The following is a 17198-nucleotide window of genomic DNA, read 5'->3' on the forward strand; positions in this document are numbered from 1 at the left end:
CCTGGCCTCTGCCCACAGATGTCAGGAGCATCCCCTGTTGTGGCAACCAAAATTGTCTGCAGACATTGCCAAATGTCCCCTGGGAGGCAAAATCACCGCTGCTTGTTAGCTACTAATACAGAAGAAAAATATTAGGCTGAGCCTATCTCACTCCTTCTAGCATCTCTCTCTCTGTGTCTATCTCTCTCTCTCTCTTTCTCTCTCTGTATATATATATATATCTCCCTCCCTCCCCCTTCTAAGGATGCTCAACAGTTTTCAACCCTTTCAACCCCAGGTACCTTTGTGGAACGCCAGGGCTCTAAGGAGTACAGTTGGAAAACAGTTGTAGACCCTCCAGGTTACAGATCACCAGAACAGAATTCAGAGTTTTGTTGTCAGTGGTTTTAGTTTCATTCCCATCATATATTTACCAGCTGAGCTCATCTGTCCATGATCCAACCACCTTATCCATAATTTACCATCCTTTTTAAGTAGGCTTGTATCAAACCCAAAGCATGTGAGAACTGAAAGTTCCTTTCAGGTCATCCAGTGGGTTTCATCTCGCTGCCAGCCCCGGGTGCTGTGTGGGGAAAGATAATGAGTCTGCCCCTCAGCCCGGCAGGGAAGTGCGCCCCACTGAGCAGTGGTGTCCACCATGGCCGGGAGGTCTGGGGGGTAGTGCACGTCCCGAACTTGCCAATTCCTCCGTTCACACAGGAGTCAGCTTAGGTCCAGAGTCCCCTCAGGTTCAACTGAAACTGACCAGATTCTTACAATGTGCTAAGTGTGGAAACAATGCGATTACCAGCTCCATTTTGTGAGTAAAGAAACCGCGGCTCAGAACGTCGAGTCACTTTGCCCAGAGTCCCACAGGTAAGCAGAGGCAGAGCCAGGATCCTGGGGCACAGCCCTGCCCGTCACTCCAGACTGGCTCAAAATATGTCTTCTTTCTACTGATGCAGTCAATGAAAACCTATAGAGTACTTATAAGAACCAGTGAGAGTGAGCCTTTCACTTTCAGAATCTTAACGTAATTTCCCATTAAATATAAGCAAAGGGCAGTTAAAGTGAGAATGAAAAGAAACCAGAAGCCACACAGGAGAAGGGCGGTGGGGACTGCAGATGAGTACCCCAGGATGAGGGCTGAGTTGGGGGCGGGAGTCAGGGGAATGGAGCGTTTTATAGAGCGTGGGCAGCATGGGAGCCAGACAGACAGGAGTTCCAATCCTGGCTCTGCCAATAGAAGCTGCATTGCTGGACCTCTCTGAACCTTAGTTTCTTTATTTGTAATAGTGACAGATAACTCACAAAGTCACTGTGAAGATAAAATTGGGTTATATATATTAACAGTAAAATCTTGGCAGAGTATCTGGCATCTCTCTCTCTTTCTCTCTCTCTCTATATATATACACATACACACACACCTCTCTCAAGTGCTTAATATATAAGCGTCATTATTATTATCTCCATTATTAGCATTATGAAATACTAAATTTCATAAAGGTGTTTAGAAATAAGAAAACCTAGTTCTGAACTGATCAGAGACCACAAAACGGGGCTGGGGAGAGAGGCTCTAGAGAGAGGAACAAAGAGATAAGGACATGGATGGATGAATGGATGGACAGGTGATCAAATGAATGAATGGTCAGATGGATGGATATTCACTATATAGAAATAATATTTTTGGACACCAAGATGCAGAACTTGATGGAAATCCACCATAAACGAGAAACTATCTAAATAAATTATTTGGTTCTTTCAATGTCTCTCATGGGGACCACTAAGCGGCGAGAGGAAAACAGAGGTGGTGAGAAAACTAGGCTGGTGCCAGGTTAGGAAGGGCCTCAGCGCTGCCTGAAGACTTTGGCCTTTAGCCCATAGACATCGAGGAGCCTGGACCACAGAGAGCCAAGGGAGCCAGCGAGAGACCAAAGCGACTATACAAGAATAAGCAAATTAAGACGAACAATCCAAATCTGGTTCTGTCCAATGAATGCAAAGTTTGGGGTTTCTGGCCCTTGGCTGGCCCAGCGAGGGGAGGTTCAGCCCCTCTGCTTCCCCTTGCTTTTCCTGGCAGCCCCCAGGTGGGAGGGGCTGCCGTCTCCTCCCTGTCTGGACAGAAGGCAGCCCTGAGGTGGGCTGGGTGGAAGGGCACTGACTCAGATCCATTTTAAACAGACTGACAACCCACCCATAAGCTCACAAGAGGAACCTCTGCATTGTTGCTTAGGGAGGAAAGGAAGGTTCCAGAAACACAGATAAAGGGAGGTCAGAAAACCCATAGGGACTGTCTGCGGTCTCTGAGAAAATCAATCTGAAAATCTGCTTTGGGCAGTGAGAAACAAGTTATTTTTCAGGTCCGACTGCACACCAGGTGAGGTAGGGGAAAACAGGTAGACACGGGTTGTGGTCATAATTCTGCCGCTAACAAGCCATTACCTATTTTACCTTTCCAAGCCTCAATTTCCTCATCTGGATAACAATAAGACTCATACTTCAGGAGTTGCTGAGGGACAAGACATAGTGATCTGTAAAAAGCATTAGAGCGATGGAGCGCATATAACTGGCCTTGGATAGTTAATTTTCCTTCTTTCCTTTAACATATACTCGGAGCTCCCAAAATGCAGCTCTTGTTGCCCCCAGGTTTCCCATCAGGTGCAGCCCTCTTATCATGGCCAAGTTCTTCCCCTCAGAACTCCCAAAGCCAGACTTGGCAAGAGGGAGGCAAGGGCGGTGGTCGTTTGACTCCACTGGAACCAGCAGCGCAACTGGAGCAAGGACCGTGCCTCGGTGAGCCCAGCTCTGCAGATGAGCTAGACAGGTGGTCGGCACAGGGGTCCATGTGAGGCACTCCAGAGCATCTGAGGCCACATCTCAGCTCTGCCACCTGCCAGCTGTGTGGCCTCTGGTAGGACACTCAACCTCTCTGAGTCTCAGTTCCACCAATATTTACTTTGTGGGGGTCGCAGTGAAAAGTAAGTGAATTTATACTGATAAACTGCTTAGATGGTGGCTTGCACGTTACGTAAATGCTAATGTCAAGCATCGCTTTACCTGTACTGTAATGTATCAATGCGTTACCTATATCTTTCCTGTCAGACTACAGCTTTATCTGAATCATTTACCATGCAAGAGGATATTTGGGTGGGTCTAAATTCTCATAGTAGATCAAAACTCTTCGCTGTACTTTCTTTCATTTTTCCTTCTTTCAGACAAGTTTGAGAAACGTTTATGGAACACAGGTTGTGTATCTGGGTAACTGGAGCACCTGCCAGCCTCCCACCATAGGCCACCATAATGTGTATCCTACTTTCACAGCTCTTAATGGTTTTTAATTATGGGGTATATGTGTATGTGTGTGCGTGAGAAAGAGAGAGAGAATATCATATCTGTCCCCTCCATTAGACTTTAAGCACCATCAGGTAGAGATCACATCTGCCTTTAATCAACACTGTAGCCCTAGCATCTAGCACACAGTAGGCACTCAAAGAATATTTGTGGGATGAATAAAGATACTGTCCCTGTTCCTAATGAGCCCAGAGTCTAGAGGGAGTGGCAGGCGAGTGAACCAGTAATCTCAGAGTAACCCAGTAAGCGTAAGGACAGACGTGTGCATGAGGGGCTGTGAGGACACGGGGGCACCTTGTTCTACCAGAACAGAAGGGCTGATCAGAAGGAAGCAGCACTGAAATAACACTTGAGCTAAATGCTGGAGAATGTATGGCAAAATACGTCCCAGGAGGGGAGACTTGCATGAGCAAAGGCATGAATAGGAGCAAAGGTGTGAATACAAGATGGGAGGGGCTTTGGTGAGACTGAAGTCTAAGGTGGACTGTGGGAACAGGTGAGGTGGGACAGGTAGGCAGGGGCCAGCTCTCAGAGGGCCTTGCATGCAGAGCTCGAGTCCCACAGAACAGGTCTAATGCACAAACCAGCCCTTTAAGTCAACAGAAATGCCTTTTAATTAAAGACATTTCTCCCTGCTGTGAGTTCATTCCAGTTTTCTGAGATGTTTCGTAATAGGTCCCACCCTAAGTTAATGAGAATAAAGTCACCAAGTCCTCCCTGGATTTTATTTCTCCAGGAGACACCTTCCCAAGTAAGACAGCATCAAGGTTAAAAACTACAAACACAGACTCTGGAGTTAAACCGACTCTGAATTCTAGCTCTGCCACTTGTAAGCTGCGTGGCCTTGAGTGAACCTTAGAACCATCCAGAGAGTGGGGAACATACAGTCCTGCTCATCACAGGGCCATGATGAGGATTAAATAAACTAATCCACACGAAGTGCTTAGCGTGTGCCTGGCACTTAGTAAGCATGTGATGAGACACGGGCTGTTATCATTAATCCCTTCAGAGCTCAGGCTGCACAGCAGTCATCTGTATGACACACCATTAGTGGAAGCTTTCTCATGTCACCCTTTAAAACTCCCAGCGACAAGGAGTCTGAGACAGGTCCAGCTTAGGCTGAATTCTGTTCTGAAGTAAGTAGTGCCTGACAACGGCTAACATCCTATGGGATGTTACGGATAGCCATCGTGGGGCACATAAGCTCGTTCTGGGATATCAGTCTCCCTCTCTTTCCCAAGGGACTAGAAAATGTGCCCAGACTGGGTATGATCCAAGGGAAGCGATTTCAGTGCCCAAGTCCTGTTTATGTGTCCACCCTACGCCCCTCCTAGGGAGACTCTGCTTAGGGTGGGCTGGGAGATTCCTTAGACAATCTAATAGATTAGTTTCCAGTTTAGCATAACAGCCAGACAGATTTTTGCGGTGAAGTCATCCAAGTCAATTAAAAGGCATTTTTTCCCTGCTGTGAGTTCAGAAGTCCCTTCGGTTCGTTCCAGTTTTCTGGGATGTTTCATAATAGGTTCCACCCTGGGTTAATTAATAACCCTTGATTCCTACTGAAATGCAAGGGCTCAAGCCCAGTGTGGGGGCACATCCGGGCAGGGGCCTTTGGCAGGGCTGAGGTGAGCCCAGCAGGGCCCCTCCCATCGGGGAGCGGGCCAGACCCCAAGTGGTGGGGACGACGGCAGAGCTGGCAGAAAACGTAAAGTGTGGCCGAGCAGAAGCCAAAGGCGAAGCTGGAGAGGTGGTGGGCACAGGGCAGCAGTGGGTAGGAAGAGAGACCACGAGCAGACAAAGGAATCACAAGGCCAGAGATTAGGCAGATTGGGCCGAGTTGAACTGTGCGGTGGGAAGTGGGTCAGGCAGGAGGCTGGACTGAGGTGAATGAGAGGAGCCGGCGGCGGCCTGCTTTCAAGCGATGCCAGCTCAAACCCGTCATGCTGTCTCACTTCAGCCTCTCAGTCTGCAGGAAAATAGGTCATCTCTTCTCTCCTGGTCTCAGACACAAACTACAGGTATGAGAACGAACATGGCCAAGGAGCACGGTGGCTAGGGTGCACGTGCGTTCACCTAGCAGTTATGCAGCCCTTTCCCTGCGCCTCCTACCCGGGCCTCACGTTCAGGGACCAGGCGTCCTTGCACCAAAGCCAGAGCTGAGTTTTCCCACCTCCCATCTGATGCCAGCATTCCCACCCAGCCCATCCTCTAAAACCACGACGAGCCTCTGCGTCCTGAAATGAACCACGGTCACGGCGCTCCACGGCTTAAACAGTCCAGTACGTGTGTCCCCGCTGCCTCTGGGGAACAGTTGTGGTTGCACACCTTGCACTAACAGCCCACCCGGAATAGACTGCCCTCCACCTTCTTTTCCAGCTCCTACCGCCCCTTCTCTGCACCCTAGACCCTGGTCGTTTGCCCTGAATGTGACAAGCAGAGATTTAAAACATGCTCTTTAGCTAGAAAGAGCCTGATGTCATATCAGCCCATTGACACTCCCCCAATTCTCTTTCCCAAACCACAGTTAAGAATCAGCTTCTCTGTGAAGCCTTTCGTGAGAACGTCCCAAGGCTAGACAGATCTCCATGACAGCCCTCATCGCCACGTATTACGGTCACCGCCTTCAATGTCTATCTTTCCACCAAAGAGCTCTTTGAGATAGAGGGCTCTGTCGTTAGGACCAAGTACAGAGTGGGAACTCAGTGAGTGTTTCTTGAATGAAGACGCCAGTTGAGATAAGACAGGTTCTGTTTGTTTTTTATTGCACATCCCTCAAGAGGTTAAAGGGCTTGTTGAGTTCTCCTTCAGAATGTCCACTTAATTTCCACTGGAGCCGCTATGGCACTAACAGGGGCAGGGCAGGTGTGGATGAAATGGGCTGGCAGTAAGGAAAGGTGAGTCACCAAACACAGTGGCGAAGGCGAAGGAGCTGTGGGCTGGGCTTTCCCAGTGCAAGAGTCTCACCCCTCCTTCCTTCTCCTTGTCGGTGGCGGTGCTGAGTGGTACAGCCAAACCAGGATGCCAGAGCCCCCTCTAGCAGAGAAGACAAGGGGGGCCGAAAGGATCCTCCAACAGGCAACACGGTCCCTAAACACGTGTTTAGAATCGGTGGGGCTCATTCACCCTTGGTCTCGGCATTCCCCCAGCCTCGCCGGTTGGAGCCCGTTGGCTATCAGCTACGGTTCAGCACTCCATCCTACATGCCTCCCAAGAGGAAGGCCTCTCACAGAGAAATGTGGGCAATATGGACTTCAGGATAAGAGAATTAGATTCATTTGTTTGCTATTAAAACCACTGGAAGGGGCTAATGGCTTCTTAAAAGGGGAAGACAAAAGCTAGCATGTGCAGACAGAGAAATGTAGTATGAAAAGCAATGACCCGAGAGATGGGGAGTCTGGGTTCTCCACACCTTGGGCTCCAGCGATAATTAGACATGTGTGCTAGGTCTGGTCACTTCCCCTCTCTGAACCTCTCGGCTGTTAAGCAAGGGGGTTGGATTAGATGATCTCCCAGGGGCCTTTCTGGCTCTACCCTGCTATGACTTTCCAGCATCATCCACTCAGTCGCAAATGCTCTCGACAAACATTCGCTGCAGACCTATTCAGGGCCGGGGTCTGTGCTGTCTACTGTCAAGGAGAAGTTAGAAATTTACACCAGGTGCCAACTGACTGCCGAACATCAACAGGGAATACGACTGGATATATGTGCAAATACTCAAAACATATATATAAACATGACCTTTTTACATTTCTAGTCTTGCCAACCGCCCTGCAAACTTCTTCAGAGTATGAATTATATCCTTTCTATTTCTGAATGATCCAAGACACTGAAACCTAGAAACTACTCGGACAGTACGTGTCCAGTGATTTGAAAGTGATCGCCAACATAGCTACTAACACTTAGTAAGCACATTCTGTGTGCCGGGCTGTGTTTGGAGGGCTTCATACGTGGTAATTGATTTTCATCTCACAACAACTCTACAGGTACTTATTGGTATTATTTTGCATATGAGGAAACTGAGGCTCAGAGAAGTTAAATTACTTCCTCAAGGTCATTCTAGAAGTGGCAGAGCCGGGATTCAAACCCAGGTGTTCTGGCTCCGGAGTCTGAGCTATTACACTATTCATGTAGTCTAAAGATACATCGTGAGGCTTAAAGACAATAATCCACATTAACCCCTGGGAGAAAACAAAGAACAAACAGGATTGTTAAGAGAGGAACTATGCATGAATAAGCCAAAAACATCAAATGACGACTTAAGGGCCATTGGAGTTAGTCAGGGAAAGAGGAGTCTTTTGCTGGGAGAACATCTCATACGAGTTTGTAACTTACCCAGTGATCAAAAGAGTAGGGAAGAGAGATAGGAGGAGACCATAGGATATGTACTCTGGCTAAGAGGGGAAAGGCAAAAAAGCTTTATAAAGACAAATTCAAGACCAACATATATTCTGATAGATTCTACTTTGGTTCAGAACGAGGACCCCAGAGTCAGTCAGACCTGGGGTCAAATCCCAGCTTCACCACATTCTTACGAGCTGTGTGACCATGCCTGGGCAATTTATTTACTCTCTCTGAGCCTCAATTTCCTCAGCAACAGGCATACTGTGTGGATTAAATGAGTTATTGCACAGAAAGCCCTTAAAGTGACATCTAGCATACAGTAAATGCTCAATAAAAGTTTGCTATCATCACCATTATCATTGTTTCTCCATTTTCTCTAGTCATCTTAAGTTGGTGAGCCTGGAGGCAGACCCAGGAAGTTGATAAACCCACATTAATCAATGCCATGGTTAAGAAGAAAAACACTCGCTCCTCTAATGAGTTATGGTTCAGCTAATGCGCCCTAGTATTCCACCTGCTTTTTTTATTCCCCCAGCTGGTTCTTAGATTTGAAAAGAAAAAGGCCTCCATGGAGACCTGCACGCTTTTAAAAATAATGCAAAACAGAACGTCTGAGGTCAGGGTAAGCCAAGCCAAACAAATAAATCTTGCAGGATTGTGTTAACAAAACAAGGCTTAGTGGATCAGAGCGGGTAGAGTTCTGCTGGACTCAGCCCTGCAGAGAAACGCCAAGCTCTGGTGAATTTCAAACACGAGGAGGTCAAATAGGAAGATCAAACTATGGAGCACTTCAGAGTTCAGCATCCATGCCCGGGCTGTAACCAGGAGAGCATTCTGTGCAGGATGGACTCCAGAACCCAGGGGCATGTAGCGTCCTGGAAGTCCAGAGCAAAGGAGTCTTAGACAGCTCATCTACATGACCTCTACAGAGGGTAACTTGGCCACATCTATCAAAATCATAAATGTGCTCTCGCAGGTTAGGTTCTCTGGGAAGCAGATTGTGGGATGGATACTAGCCTGGGGGAAGTTCATTAGGGAATGCTGTGGGAATTGCCATCGCTGGAAGAGGGGGAAGAAAGAAAGAAGGAAAGCAGGACTGTGCACAGGGAGAGCCTGGGCTGCACCGTGGTCTCAGCAGAGGTCTCTGGCAACTCTGCAAGGAGCTCTGAAGCCGGGTGGCCATTCAGAGTTCTCCCAAATTGGGGAGAAGGGGCCAGGCCTTTATACCCTGCGCTGGCCCATCACTGGATGTCACCGCCCCAGGAAAGAGATGAGACCTTGTCTGAGGCACTTCCAGGAGAGTGCAGACGGCTGAGGGCTGTTTTCTGGTAGCAGTTCCAGCAGCTGCGGGGAAAAGTCCTTCATTCTTCAAGGTGCGTTACAGCATTTACTGCATGCAATACTTTTGGAACGAGTTTTCCTATGTGTAGGAATGAATCCTACACAGGTACTAACAAATGTTAGAAATGACATAGGTTTAGCATTGTTTATATAGTAAAATTACAGAAAACAAATTATGGTATATCCCTATGACAATCATTGACGAGAATGAGGCGGCTCTGCATGTAATCTCACGGAATAAATTCTAAGATACATTAAGTGAAACATCAGGGTGCGGAGGAGTGTGGATAAGCAGAAAGGCACGTGTGGATGCTGAGCAGCCAAAGGGGGTGCACCGTGCCGGTCCCTGTCTATGGCCACCAGCCTTCCGTATTCTCTCCTGCACTGTGGGAGCTGAAAGCCTAGAATATGCACTTCCCAGATCCTTTTGCCATATGGCTCCAGTTCATTTCTACCCATGCAAGGCATTCACGCAGGAATGAACCTAGCGAGAAGGCAGCAACCATTCTGCTTCTGTAGTAGCTACAGAAGCTTCACCACCAGCAACAGCAGGTAGGGCAGGTGGTGGCAATTCCGGCAGCCTCAGTGGGCGTGCAGGCTCCTGGGTCTGCAGGGACAAGAGCGGCAGCTCCACCAGCAGCAGTGGCAGTGACGACAGTGCACATAGAACTGTGGTGGCTCTGGGTACTATGATTTCCCCTTTTGATCCATTCGTAATCGATCCTCCTTACTAAATCCACTCTGAAATATCTGGAATGGGGCATGTTTTTCTGACCACTATCATTTATGAAAAGCAGATATGCGTATTTGTTCACTGCATCTAAAACTGCTCTGGAAAGTTACCCGAGGAACTAGTGATAATGGTTAACTACAAGGAAGAGAACCAGATTGGTGGGGGCAAAGTTGGAGGTAGACTTTTCACCAAATACCATTTTGTACCTTTTTAATTTTTAACTATTTGAATATATTACTTTTATCACCTCCCCAAAACACAAAGAAAAATTAATAAAGGTTATCTCCTGTTAGGTGCATGAATTTCCTGTGAAATATTCCTCAAATTAGTCATCCGGTTTCTTCCGGAGCATTTCCAGGACAGGAGACTCCTTACTTACCAAGGCGGCATGGCCCGTTCCTCGTGAGTCAGCGCTGCCTAGTGGCTTCTGTCTATGCCATGTTGAAACCCACCTTCCTGCAGGATTGTACCATTAGGCTGAACTCTAACCCAGTGAAACACTGTAGGGCGGGGGTAGAGCACAGAATTCTGGGTTCCAATTTCTTGTCTATCACTGATTTCTGCTGGTTGTTTAACGTTCCTGAGCCTGTTTCTTTACCTGCCAAATGACACAGTCCAAGTACCCATCTCAAAGGGTCCTCGTGCGGTTGACATAAGATTATGCCTGTGAAGTGCCTTAACTAATACATTTTGGTTATTGTTCTTGATATCTACAACACTGGCAGAAAAAAGACACCTGCACTCGAATGTTGATAGCAGCACAACTCACAATTGCAAAGATGTGGAAACAACCCAAGTGCCCATCAATACATAAGTAGATTAATAAAATGTGGTATATATACACCATGGAATATTAATAGGCCATAAAAATGGTGAACTACCTCTTGTATTATCCTGGATTGAGCAGGAGCCCATTCTTCTAAGAATGGAAAAACAAACACCCCATGTACTCACCATTAAATTGGTACTAATTGATCAATATTTACATGCACATATGGAAGTTAACATTCAATGGGATCTGGCAGGTGGAAGGGGGGAGAAGGGTAAATTCACACCTAATGGATGTGGTGCACTCTGTCTGGGGGATGGGCATGCTTGTAGCTTTGACTCGGGTGGTGCAAAGGCAATTTATGTGACCAAAGCTTTTGTACCGCTGTAATATTCTGAATTTTTTTAAAAATGCAATAGATAAGAGGAGGAGGACTCTGAAGTCAGACAGCCTGGGTTCTAAACAGACGCCTGCCACTTACTAGCTGGGCAACCTTGAGCAAGCCACTGATTCTCTCTGAGCTTCAGTTTCTGTAAGTTGGAGGTGATAACAGTGCAACAATAAAAAAGCATTTAGTTCTATCTTGTAAGGACTCAACATATGATAGCTATTACTTTATCATCCACACTCGTTCCAGCGGTAGATATTTGTGAAGAATAGACTGGGACCTATCAGTCTTTTTCTCTGGGCTAAACATCTCCAGTTCCTTAAACTGATCCTCTTCCCTCATAGGCTTTAGTCTCTTCTTACTCCAGTCACTCTTTGGAAGGCATCCAGGTTGCTATTATCCCTTGCGGTGTGACACTACAATGGGACCTTTTACTACAGTCTCACTAGCACCGTGTGTATGTGTAGGGAGGGAGTATGGACCATCACCTTCCTACATTCTAAATGCTGTGCTTTGATAATGCAGCCTGAAGTGGTGTCAGGTTTTGGGGGAGTAACAACCTTAACTATAGTTTACTGAGCACCTAATATAGGTGCCAGAAACTATGCTAAGCATATTGTATTACCTGATTTAATCAACACAATAACTCTATGGGATGGAAATTATTATCCTCATTTTTTCAGATGAGGAAACTGAGGCTTAGAGATATTATAGGTAGAAAGTCAACACAGTTAAACTATGGTGGAGATGAGATTCCATCTCCAGTCAATCTTACTCTGGAGTCACAATCTTAACCTTCATACCATACTTCCTCCCACAAATATTAGGCTGTGCTCAATTCAAATCTTAGGTGTTTTTTTTTTCCCTCGTGTAATTTTAATAAGCTAGGTCTCCCCAGTCCTGCTCTTTTGCAACTGAGTTTTTAAATGGGACCTTATATTATATTCAATTTGATCATATTGAATTTAATCCAGCATATTCTCTCATATTCCCATCCAGCTTCAAGTCATCAGCACGTGGAATTTGGTAAATCACTGCTAAGAAGAAGCAGGAGAACAAAGCCGAGGGCAGAGCCTTTTGGCAAGATATCAGATAGCTTTTTCTCAAGGTGTATTTCTATCAAGAAATCATTTCCTAATGAGGATGATGTTCAACCTGCTACCAATCCACAAAACTGAATTAACATCCAACCTCCATTTCCCTGTCTTGTTGAAAATTGTTTCTTGAAATATATATGGTACTTATGGTCAATATCTACACAGCTAAGGTTCATTCTAAGAAAAGTTGTCCCAGAAAGAAATCTGGATTAAAGGCTGAAGAGAGTATGAAAAAATATAAATATGAAGTCGGAAGTATTTAAAATATTTTAAGGGAAAGATCTCACCTTTGCCCTGAGAAGACATTTTATGTCGAAGAAATATATAAAGGGCAGAAGATGAACATGTCTCCACCCAACAGCCTTCCCTGGGATCCACACACATCTTCCTACCTCCGTCCTAACTCTAATGTCACACAAGGGACCAAGAGGGAGCCACTGGCATCCATATGTAAATCTGTGGCTTCTCCAGCTTCCCTCATTGGACTGGGAGTTGCTTAAGGGCAGGATTTATACCTTTTCATGCCTTTCTCTCCATCTGCAGGAGCAAGGCATTGTTCTTTCTGTGTTCATACCTCTATTAACACTGGGAAAGACGGACCATGGGAATATTCCAGTCTTTTTGTTTTTTAATTAGAGCCCAAGGCTCCATCCCACCAAATCCTAGAACACTAATCTCTCAGAACTTGAGTCTACTTAATATTAATCCATTCATCACCCTCCTCTGCTTGGTCCCACAGAGGGATGACTTGTGCCTGTGGAGAGAAAGACCCTTTGCCTCAAATGTAAACAGAGGAGAGCTTGATGTGCCAACCACCCTGGCCTGCTCCTCTCCAGCCCTGCTAGGACACGGCTGCGAGGCCCTGCAGAGCCAGGAGGGCGTTCTGGGTAACGGAATGCAAAACGATGCGGTTCCCCCCCACCGGCCTCCCCAGGGTTCCGTGACTCCTGGCCCCGTAAGAGCTGAGGCGAGCAGTTTTTGGCTTCAGGGGGTTGGGGGAAGAGAGTGGGGAGGAGGGACGGAGGCTTCCTCTAGGCCAACCACAACTAACTCATTTGCTCTGTCCAGCAAAACCCAGACAGTGCAATTATCTGGTTAATTTGGCCTTTAGTTGGGAGACAGGCTCCCAAAATGTGAGGCCAGCTCAGACTAAACAGTGGCTTCCGTCCTAAGGCTTCTCCTAAGTGCTAAAGGATGCGTGTGAGATTCCGGACCCGCCCATTGATACAGATGGGCAAAGATAAGTCATTCCGCCTCCAAGACCAGTTTGGAAAGGTGTGTCTTCCAGGGAAAAATGCCCAAATGACCTGCTAATTGGTTTCCTGGCTAATTCACCTTCTGGCTTCCAGGGAGAGGCATGGCTGGAAATCAGAATGACTCTAAATTAGCCAAGGTTTTCTAGTACGATTATAACACTCATAGACTGGCTAGGAGTCCCCGGAGCCCTCGATGAGTTATTCTTAGGGCAATTCCCTCTGATGCTCCTGCTCACAGATTTTTGTACCTGCAAGTTGGGCCAAAGGCACTGCCGAGATTAAAGGGGAAAATGAAAACATGCCTTTGGTGTTTCCATGAATAGGATAAGGCAGGGCGGGCTCAGCTGGCAACTGAGCAGTTAGCAGATGGTTTATGAAAAACCCAGGTTTTCGAGGGGAGATTAAGGAGCAGTGATTTAGCACCCTTGGAAACCGACAAGCAGCCTGGAATCTGTGGAATCTATCAGCTATTCGTTCTGCAAATATTTCCTTCAGTTCCAGTTTGTGCCAGGCCCCGTGCTACTTAACAGAGCGAGATCCACACAGCCATGGTCCCAACCCTCATGCAAATAATCCCGCCCTAAATGTGTGGCGAAAAACTTAGATAAAGGTGAGGAAGGAAACGTTGAGGAGCTGTGACAGGGAATAACCAGGTTATCTGATTTAGATCGGGTAAAGGCTCAGAGAAAGCGTCTTAAGGCTCAGAGAAAGCGTCTTAAGGAAAGGATTTTAAGATAACCCTCTAAAGGATCTAAGGGGCTTGTTTAGCAAGATCACTCTAGCTTTGTTAGAAAGAATCAATTCGAGATGGGTTAAAAAAAATGGAGCTGAGAGGCTGTTGATTAAGAAGATTGGAAGCGAGTTGGTGGTGGTCTAGCCAAGGATCCAGGTACAGGGGGTGGGGAGAGAGAAGTGGACGGCAGACTGGGAGATACGGGCCGTGGAGTTGGCAGGGTCTGGGCAGGGAATGGGTGCGGCCGTGGAGAGACAGGGAGGCGTCCCGGAGGCTGTGCAGGTGTCTGGCTAAGGTGGAAGGTAGATGGTGGCATTCGTCACTGAGACAGGGGAAGATGACGTGTCCTGTTTTAGAGTTGGCCAAACTGGACCCCCTGCCATTCCACACCCTGCACTTCCAGTCTCTCCTTGCCTCTGCTCGCGCCGCCTCCGTTCACATACCCTACACGCCTCCATCTCCCCTTGCTGACATCCTACCCGTCCTCCGATCCATTTCCAACACCACTTCCTCCTCAAAGCCACTTCTGACTCCCTCAGTTGGCTGTAACCTCCGCCGCCTGTAGTGCTAAGCTCGGACCTGTCTTCCTGGCCTTTCCCACAGCGGAAGCTCTGAAAGACCTGTCTCGCCTCCCTTCCCAGACCACAGGCTTTGTGGGACAGGGCCTCTGCTTCTGTATCCTTGTCCCCCACACTAGCCACCACAGTAGCCTCTGCCAAATGTTAATATTTGTAAAATTCACAAGAATAACCTGCTCTTTGCCACGGAAGGAAAACGAGTAGACGTTGGATTGACTTGAAAGCCACAGGATCAAACTGAAATCCAAACTGTAGGTGTTTTTATATTAAGTCAACTCAGTCTGATGCTCAGAAGGCCTTTCTGTTCCTCTGACACACGAAACTCAAAAATTGCAGGGAGAAAAACCGTCACATCCCTCCCATTTTTTTTTAATTGTGTTTTGAATTCATTTTACAGCAGGGACCTCATCTATCTTATTTAGTATTTACTTTTGATGATGATGATGATGAAGATGATGACGGTGATGAAGAAGATGATGATAAATGAGCAATATTTACTAAGTGCCAGGCGTTGTTCCAAGCACTTTTCATGGACTAACTTGTTCGATCCTCACAGCGCCCCCATGCGCATAGGCTGATGCTATTATTGTCCGAATTGTACACGTGCAGAAACTGAGCTGGGGAGAGGTTAACTATTGCTCAGCCGAGCCCACGAGGTTAGTAAGGGGTAGTGTTGGGACCTAGAGTCTGGCTCCAGACTCCGTGCTCGAAGGTGCTCTCCCAAGGCTGAGCACAGTGCTTGGCAGAGAGAGGGAGGTCCTCACTGAATGAATGGGAGGAACCTGCCATCCGGAGCCAGGAGACCACTCCTTCTAGCCCTAATTCTGCCACTGCCTCTCTCGGTGGCCTTGAGCAAGTCCGTGTTTCTTCCCACAGAAAATGAGGGACCTGGATATTGATATTAGTGGTAATAACAAGAGTTAGTATTGACAATTCTGATCTCATTTGAGATTTTAAATAATTTAATCTCAACCATAACGGTACGAGGAAAATGAGGCATGGAGAGACTAAGTCCCCTGTCCAACACGTGGAAATGAGAGAGCCAGGATTCAAACCCATCATGTTCCCCAGCCCCAGCGGATGCAAGGCGATGCCACAGAGGCCACGGGGAACAGAACAGAGTGGACAGACTTTTAGGTTCCTCCTTTCAACTCCATCAGAACAACTCCACTTGCATCTGTTTTGCAGAATGAGCTCCTATTCGGTATTTGAAGCAAGGTTCCCTGCTAAAACAAAAATTGTTGAAAACCACTGAACCAAATGATTCTGGAATTTAATGAGACTCCCAGGTATGTAAACTGGGCTTTTTCTGGTAATCTTAGCTCATGACTGCCACATAAAACAGGAACCAAGGTTGCTCATGAGAATGGCCCCGGCTGTAGAAAAAGTGAGGTTCACGGTGCTAAAGATGCAGCCCCACCTACCTGTTCCACTCGAATCTCAATCTCTCCATTCACCTTCTTTCCGTGGAAATACTTTGACCTGTGAGGGAGAGGAAGAAATCCGCTGAGTAAGGATGCAGACGGGTCACTCTTTTCTCCCTTCTCCCAAAGGCCCCACCCCAGAGGTGCGGACTGAGACACATCCTGGACTTTCTCCCTTTTTCCTCCAGCCTCGATCCCTGACTCTCCCATTATTTCCCGACAGAGGGGAAGGAGTGTGGATGGGAAGATCGGAGACTCAAGTTCTGGTTCCGTCAAGTCACTTGACCTCCCTGTGTCTTAGTTTTATTCTCTGTAAAAGAATGATATTAATAATTGCGCCACATATTTCTTTCTCTTTTTTTCTGAGACACAGTCTCACTCTCCTGCCCGGGCTAGAGTGCTGTGGCATCACCCTAGCTCACAGCAACCTCCGACTCCTGGACTCAAGCGATCCTCCTACCTCAGCCTCCTGAGTAGCTGGGACCACAGGCATGCACCACCATGCCTGGCTAATTTTTTCTATATATATTTTTAGTTGTCCAGCTAATTTCTTTCTATTTTTTAGTAGAGATGTGGTCTCGCTCTTGCTCAGGCTGGTCTCGAACTCCGGAGCTCAAACGATCCACCCGCCTCGGCCTCCCAGAGTGCTAGGATTACAGGCGTGAGTCACCACGCCCGGCGTGTGCTACATATTTCTAAAGGTTATTTTGAGTACCAAATGAAATAAGGATCCTACATAAATAAATAATGCAATATTATTTTATTGAGTTATGCCTTATATACTCCGTTAAGGACTTATTATTGATCTATCCATCCACCCATTTCTTTTTGTCCATTTGTCTAATAAAGCAGTCTTCATTTATCCCTTTGTCTATCATCCATCCATCCAACCAACCATCTGTCCCTCCTTCCAAGGCTTTCTTCTACATCCCTGCCTCTGTCTTCCCCATTATCAGTAAACGGCATCCCCATCTACCTACTGCTCAAGGCGGAAGTGCAGACATCGTCCTTGCTACCTCTCTTTCCCTCCCGATTCCCAGTGATTCTACATTTTAATTATTTCTCAAATCCATCTACTTGTCCATTTTTCTCCATAAGCACACTAATCCTGACCCATAATTTATCACTATAATTAGTGATAATTAATAACTGATTAATGCCTGTGTACCATTAAACCAAAACACAGTTCCTTGAGGCTAGGAACAATC

The 17198-nt window shown here is 46.8% G+C and overlaps 1 protein-coding gene across 3 annotated transcripts in view; it reads right to left on the minus strand.

The window, feature by feature from the left end:
- SYN3 (synapsin III) overlaps positions 1–17198 on the minus strand; it is a 407059-nt gene that overhangs the window by 370263 nt on the left and 19598 nt on the right. For all 3 annotated transcript variants that reach the window (XM_012644720.1, XM_012644718.1, XM_012644719.1), the window contains exon 2: positions 15991–16048. In XM_012644720.1, coding sequence (XP_012500174.1) covers positions 15991–16048 — 58 coding nt within the window. The remainder of the gene's footprint in view (positions 1–15990; positions 16049–17198) is intronic.

This window comes from Propithecus coquereli, unplaced genomic scaffold (genome assembly GCF_000956105.1).
Source record: "Propithecus coquereli isolate 6110/MARCELLA unplaced genomic scaffold, Pcoq_1.0 Scaffold218, whole genome shotgun sequence".
Taxonomy (NCBI): Eukaryota; Metazoa; Chordata; class Mammalia; order Primates; family Indriidae; genus Propithecus; species Propithecus coquereli.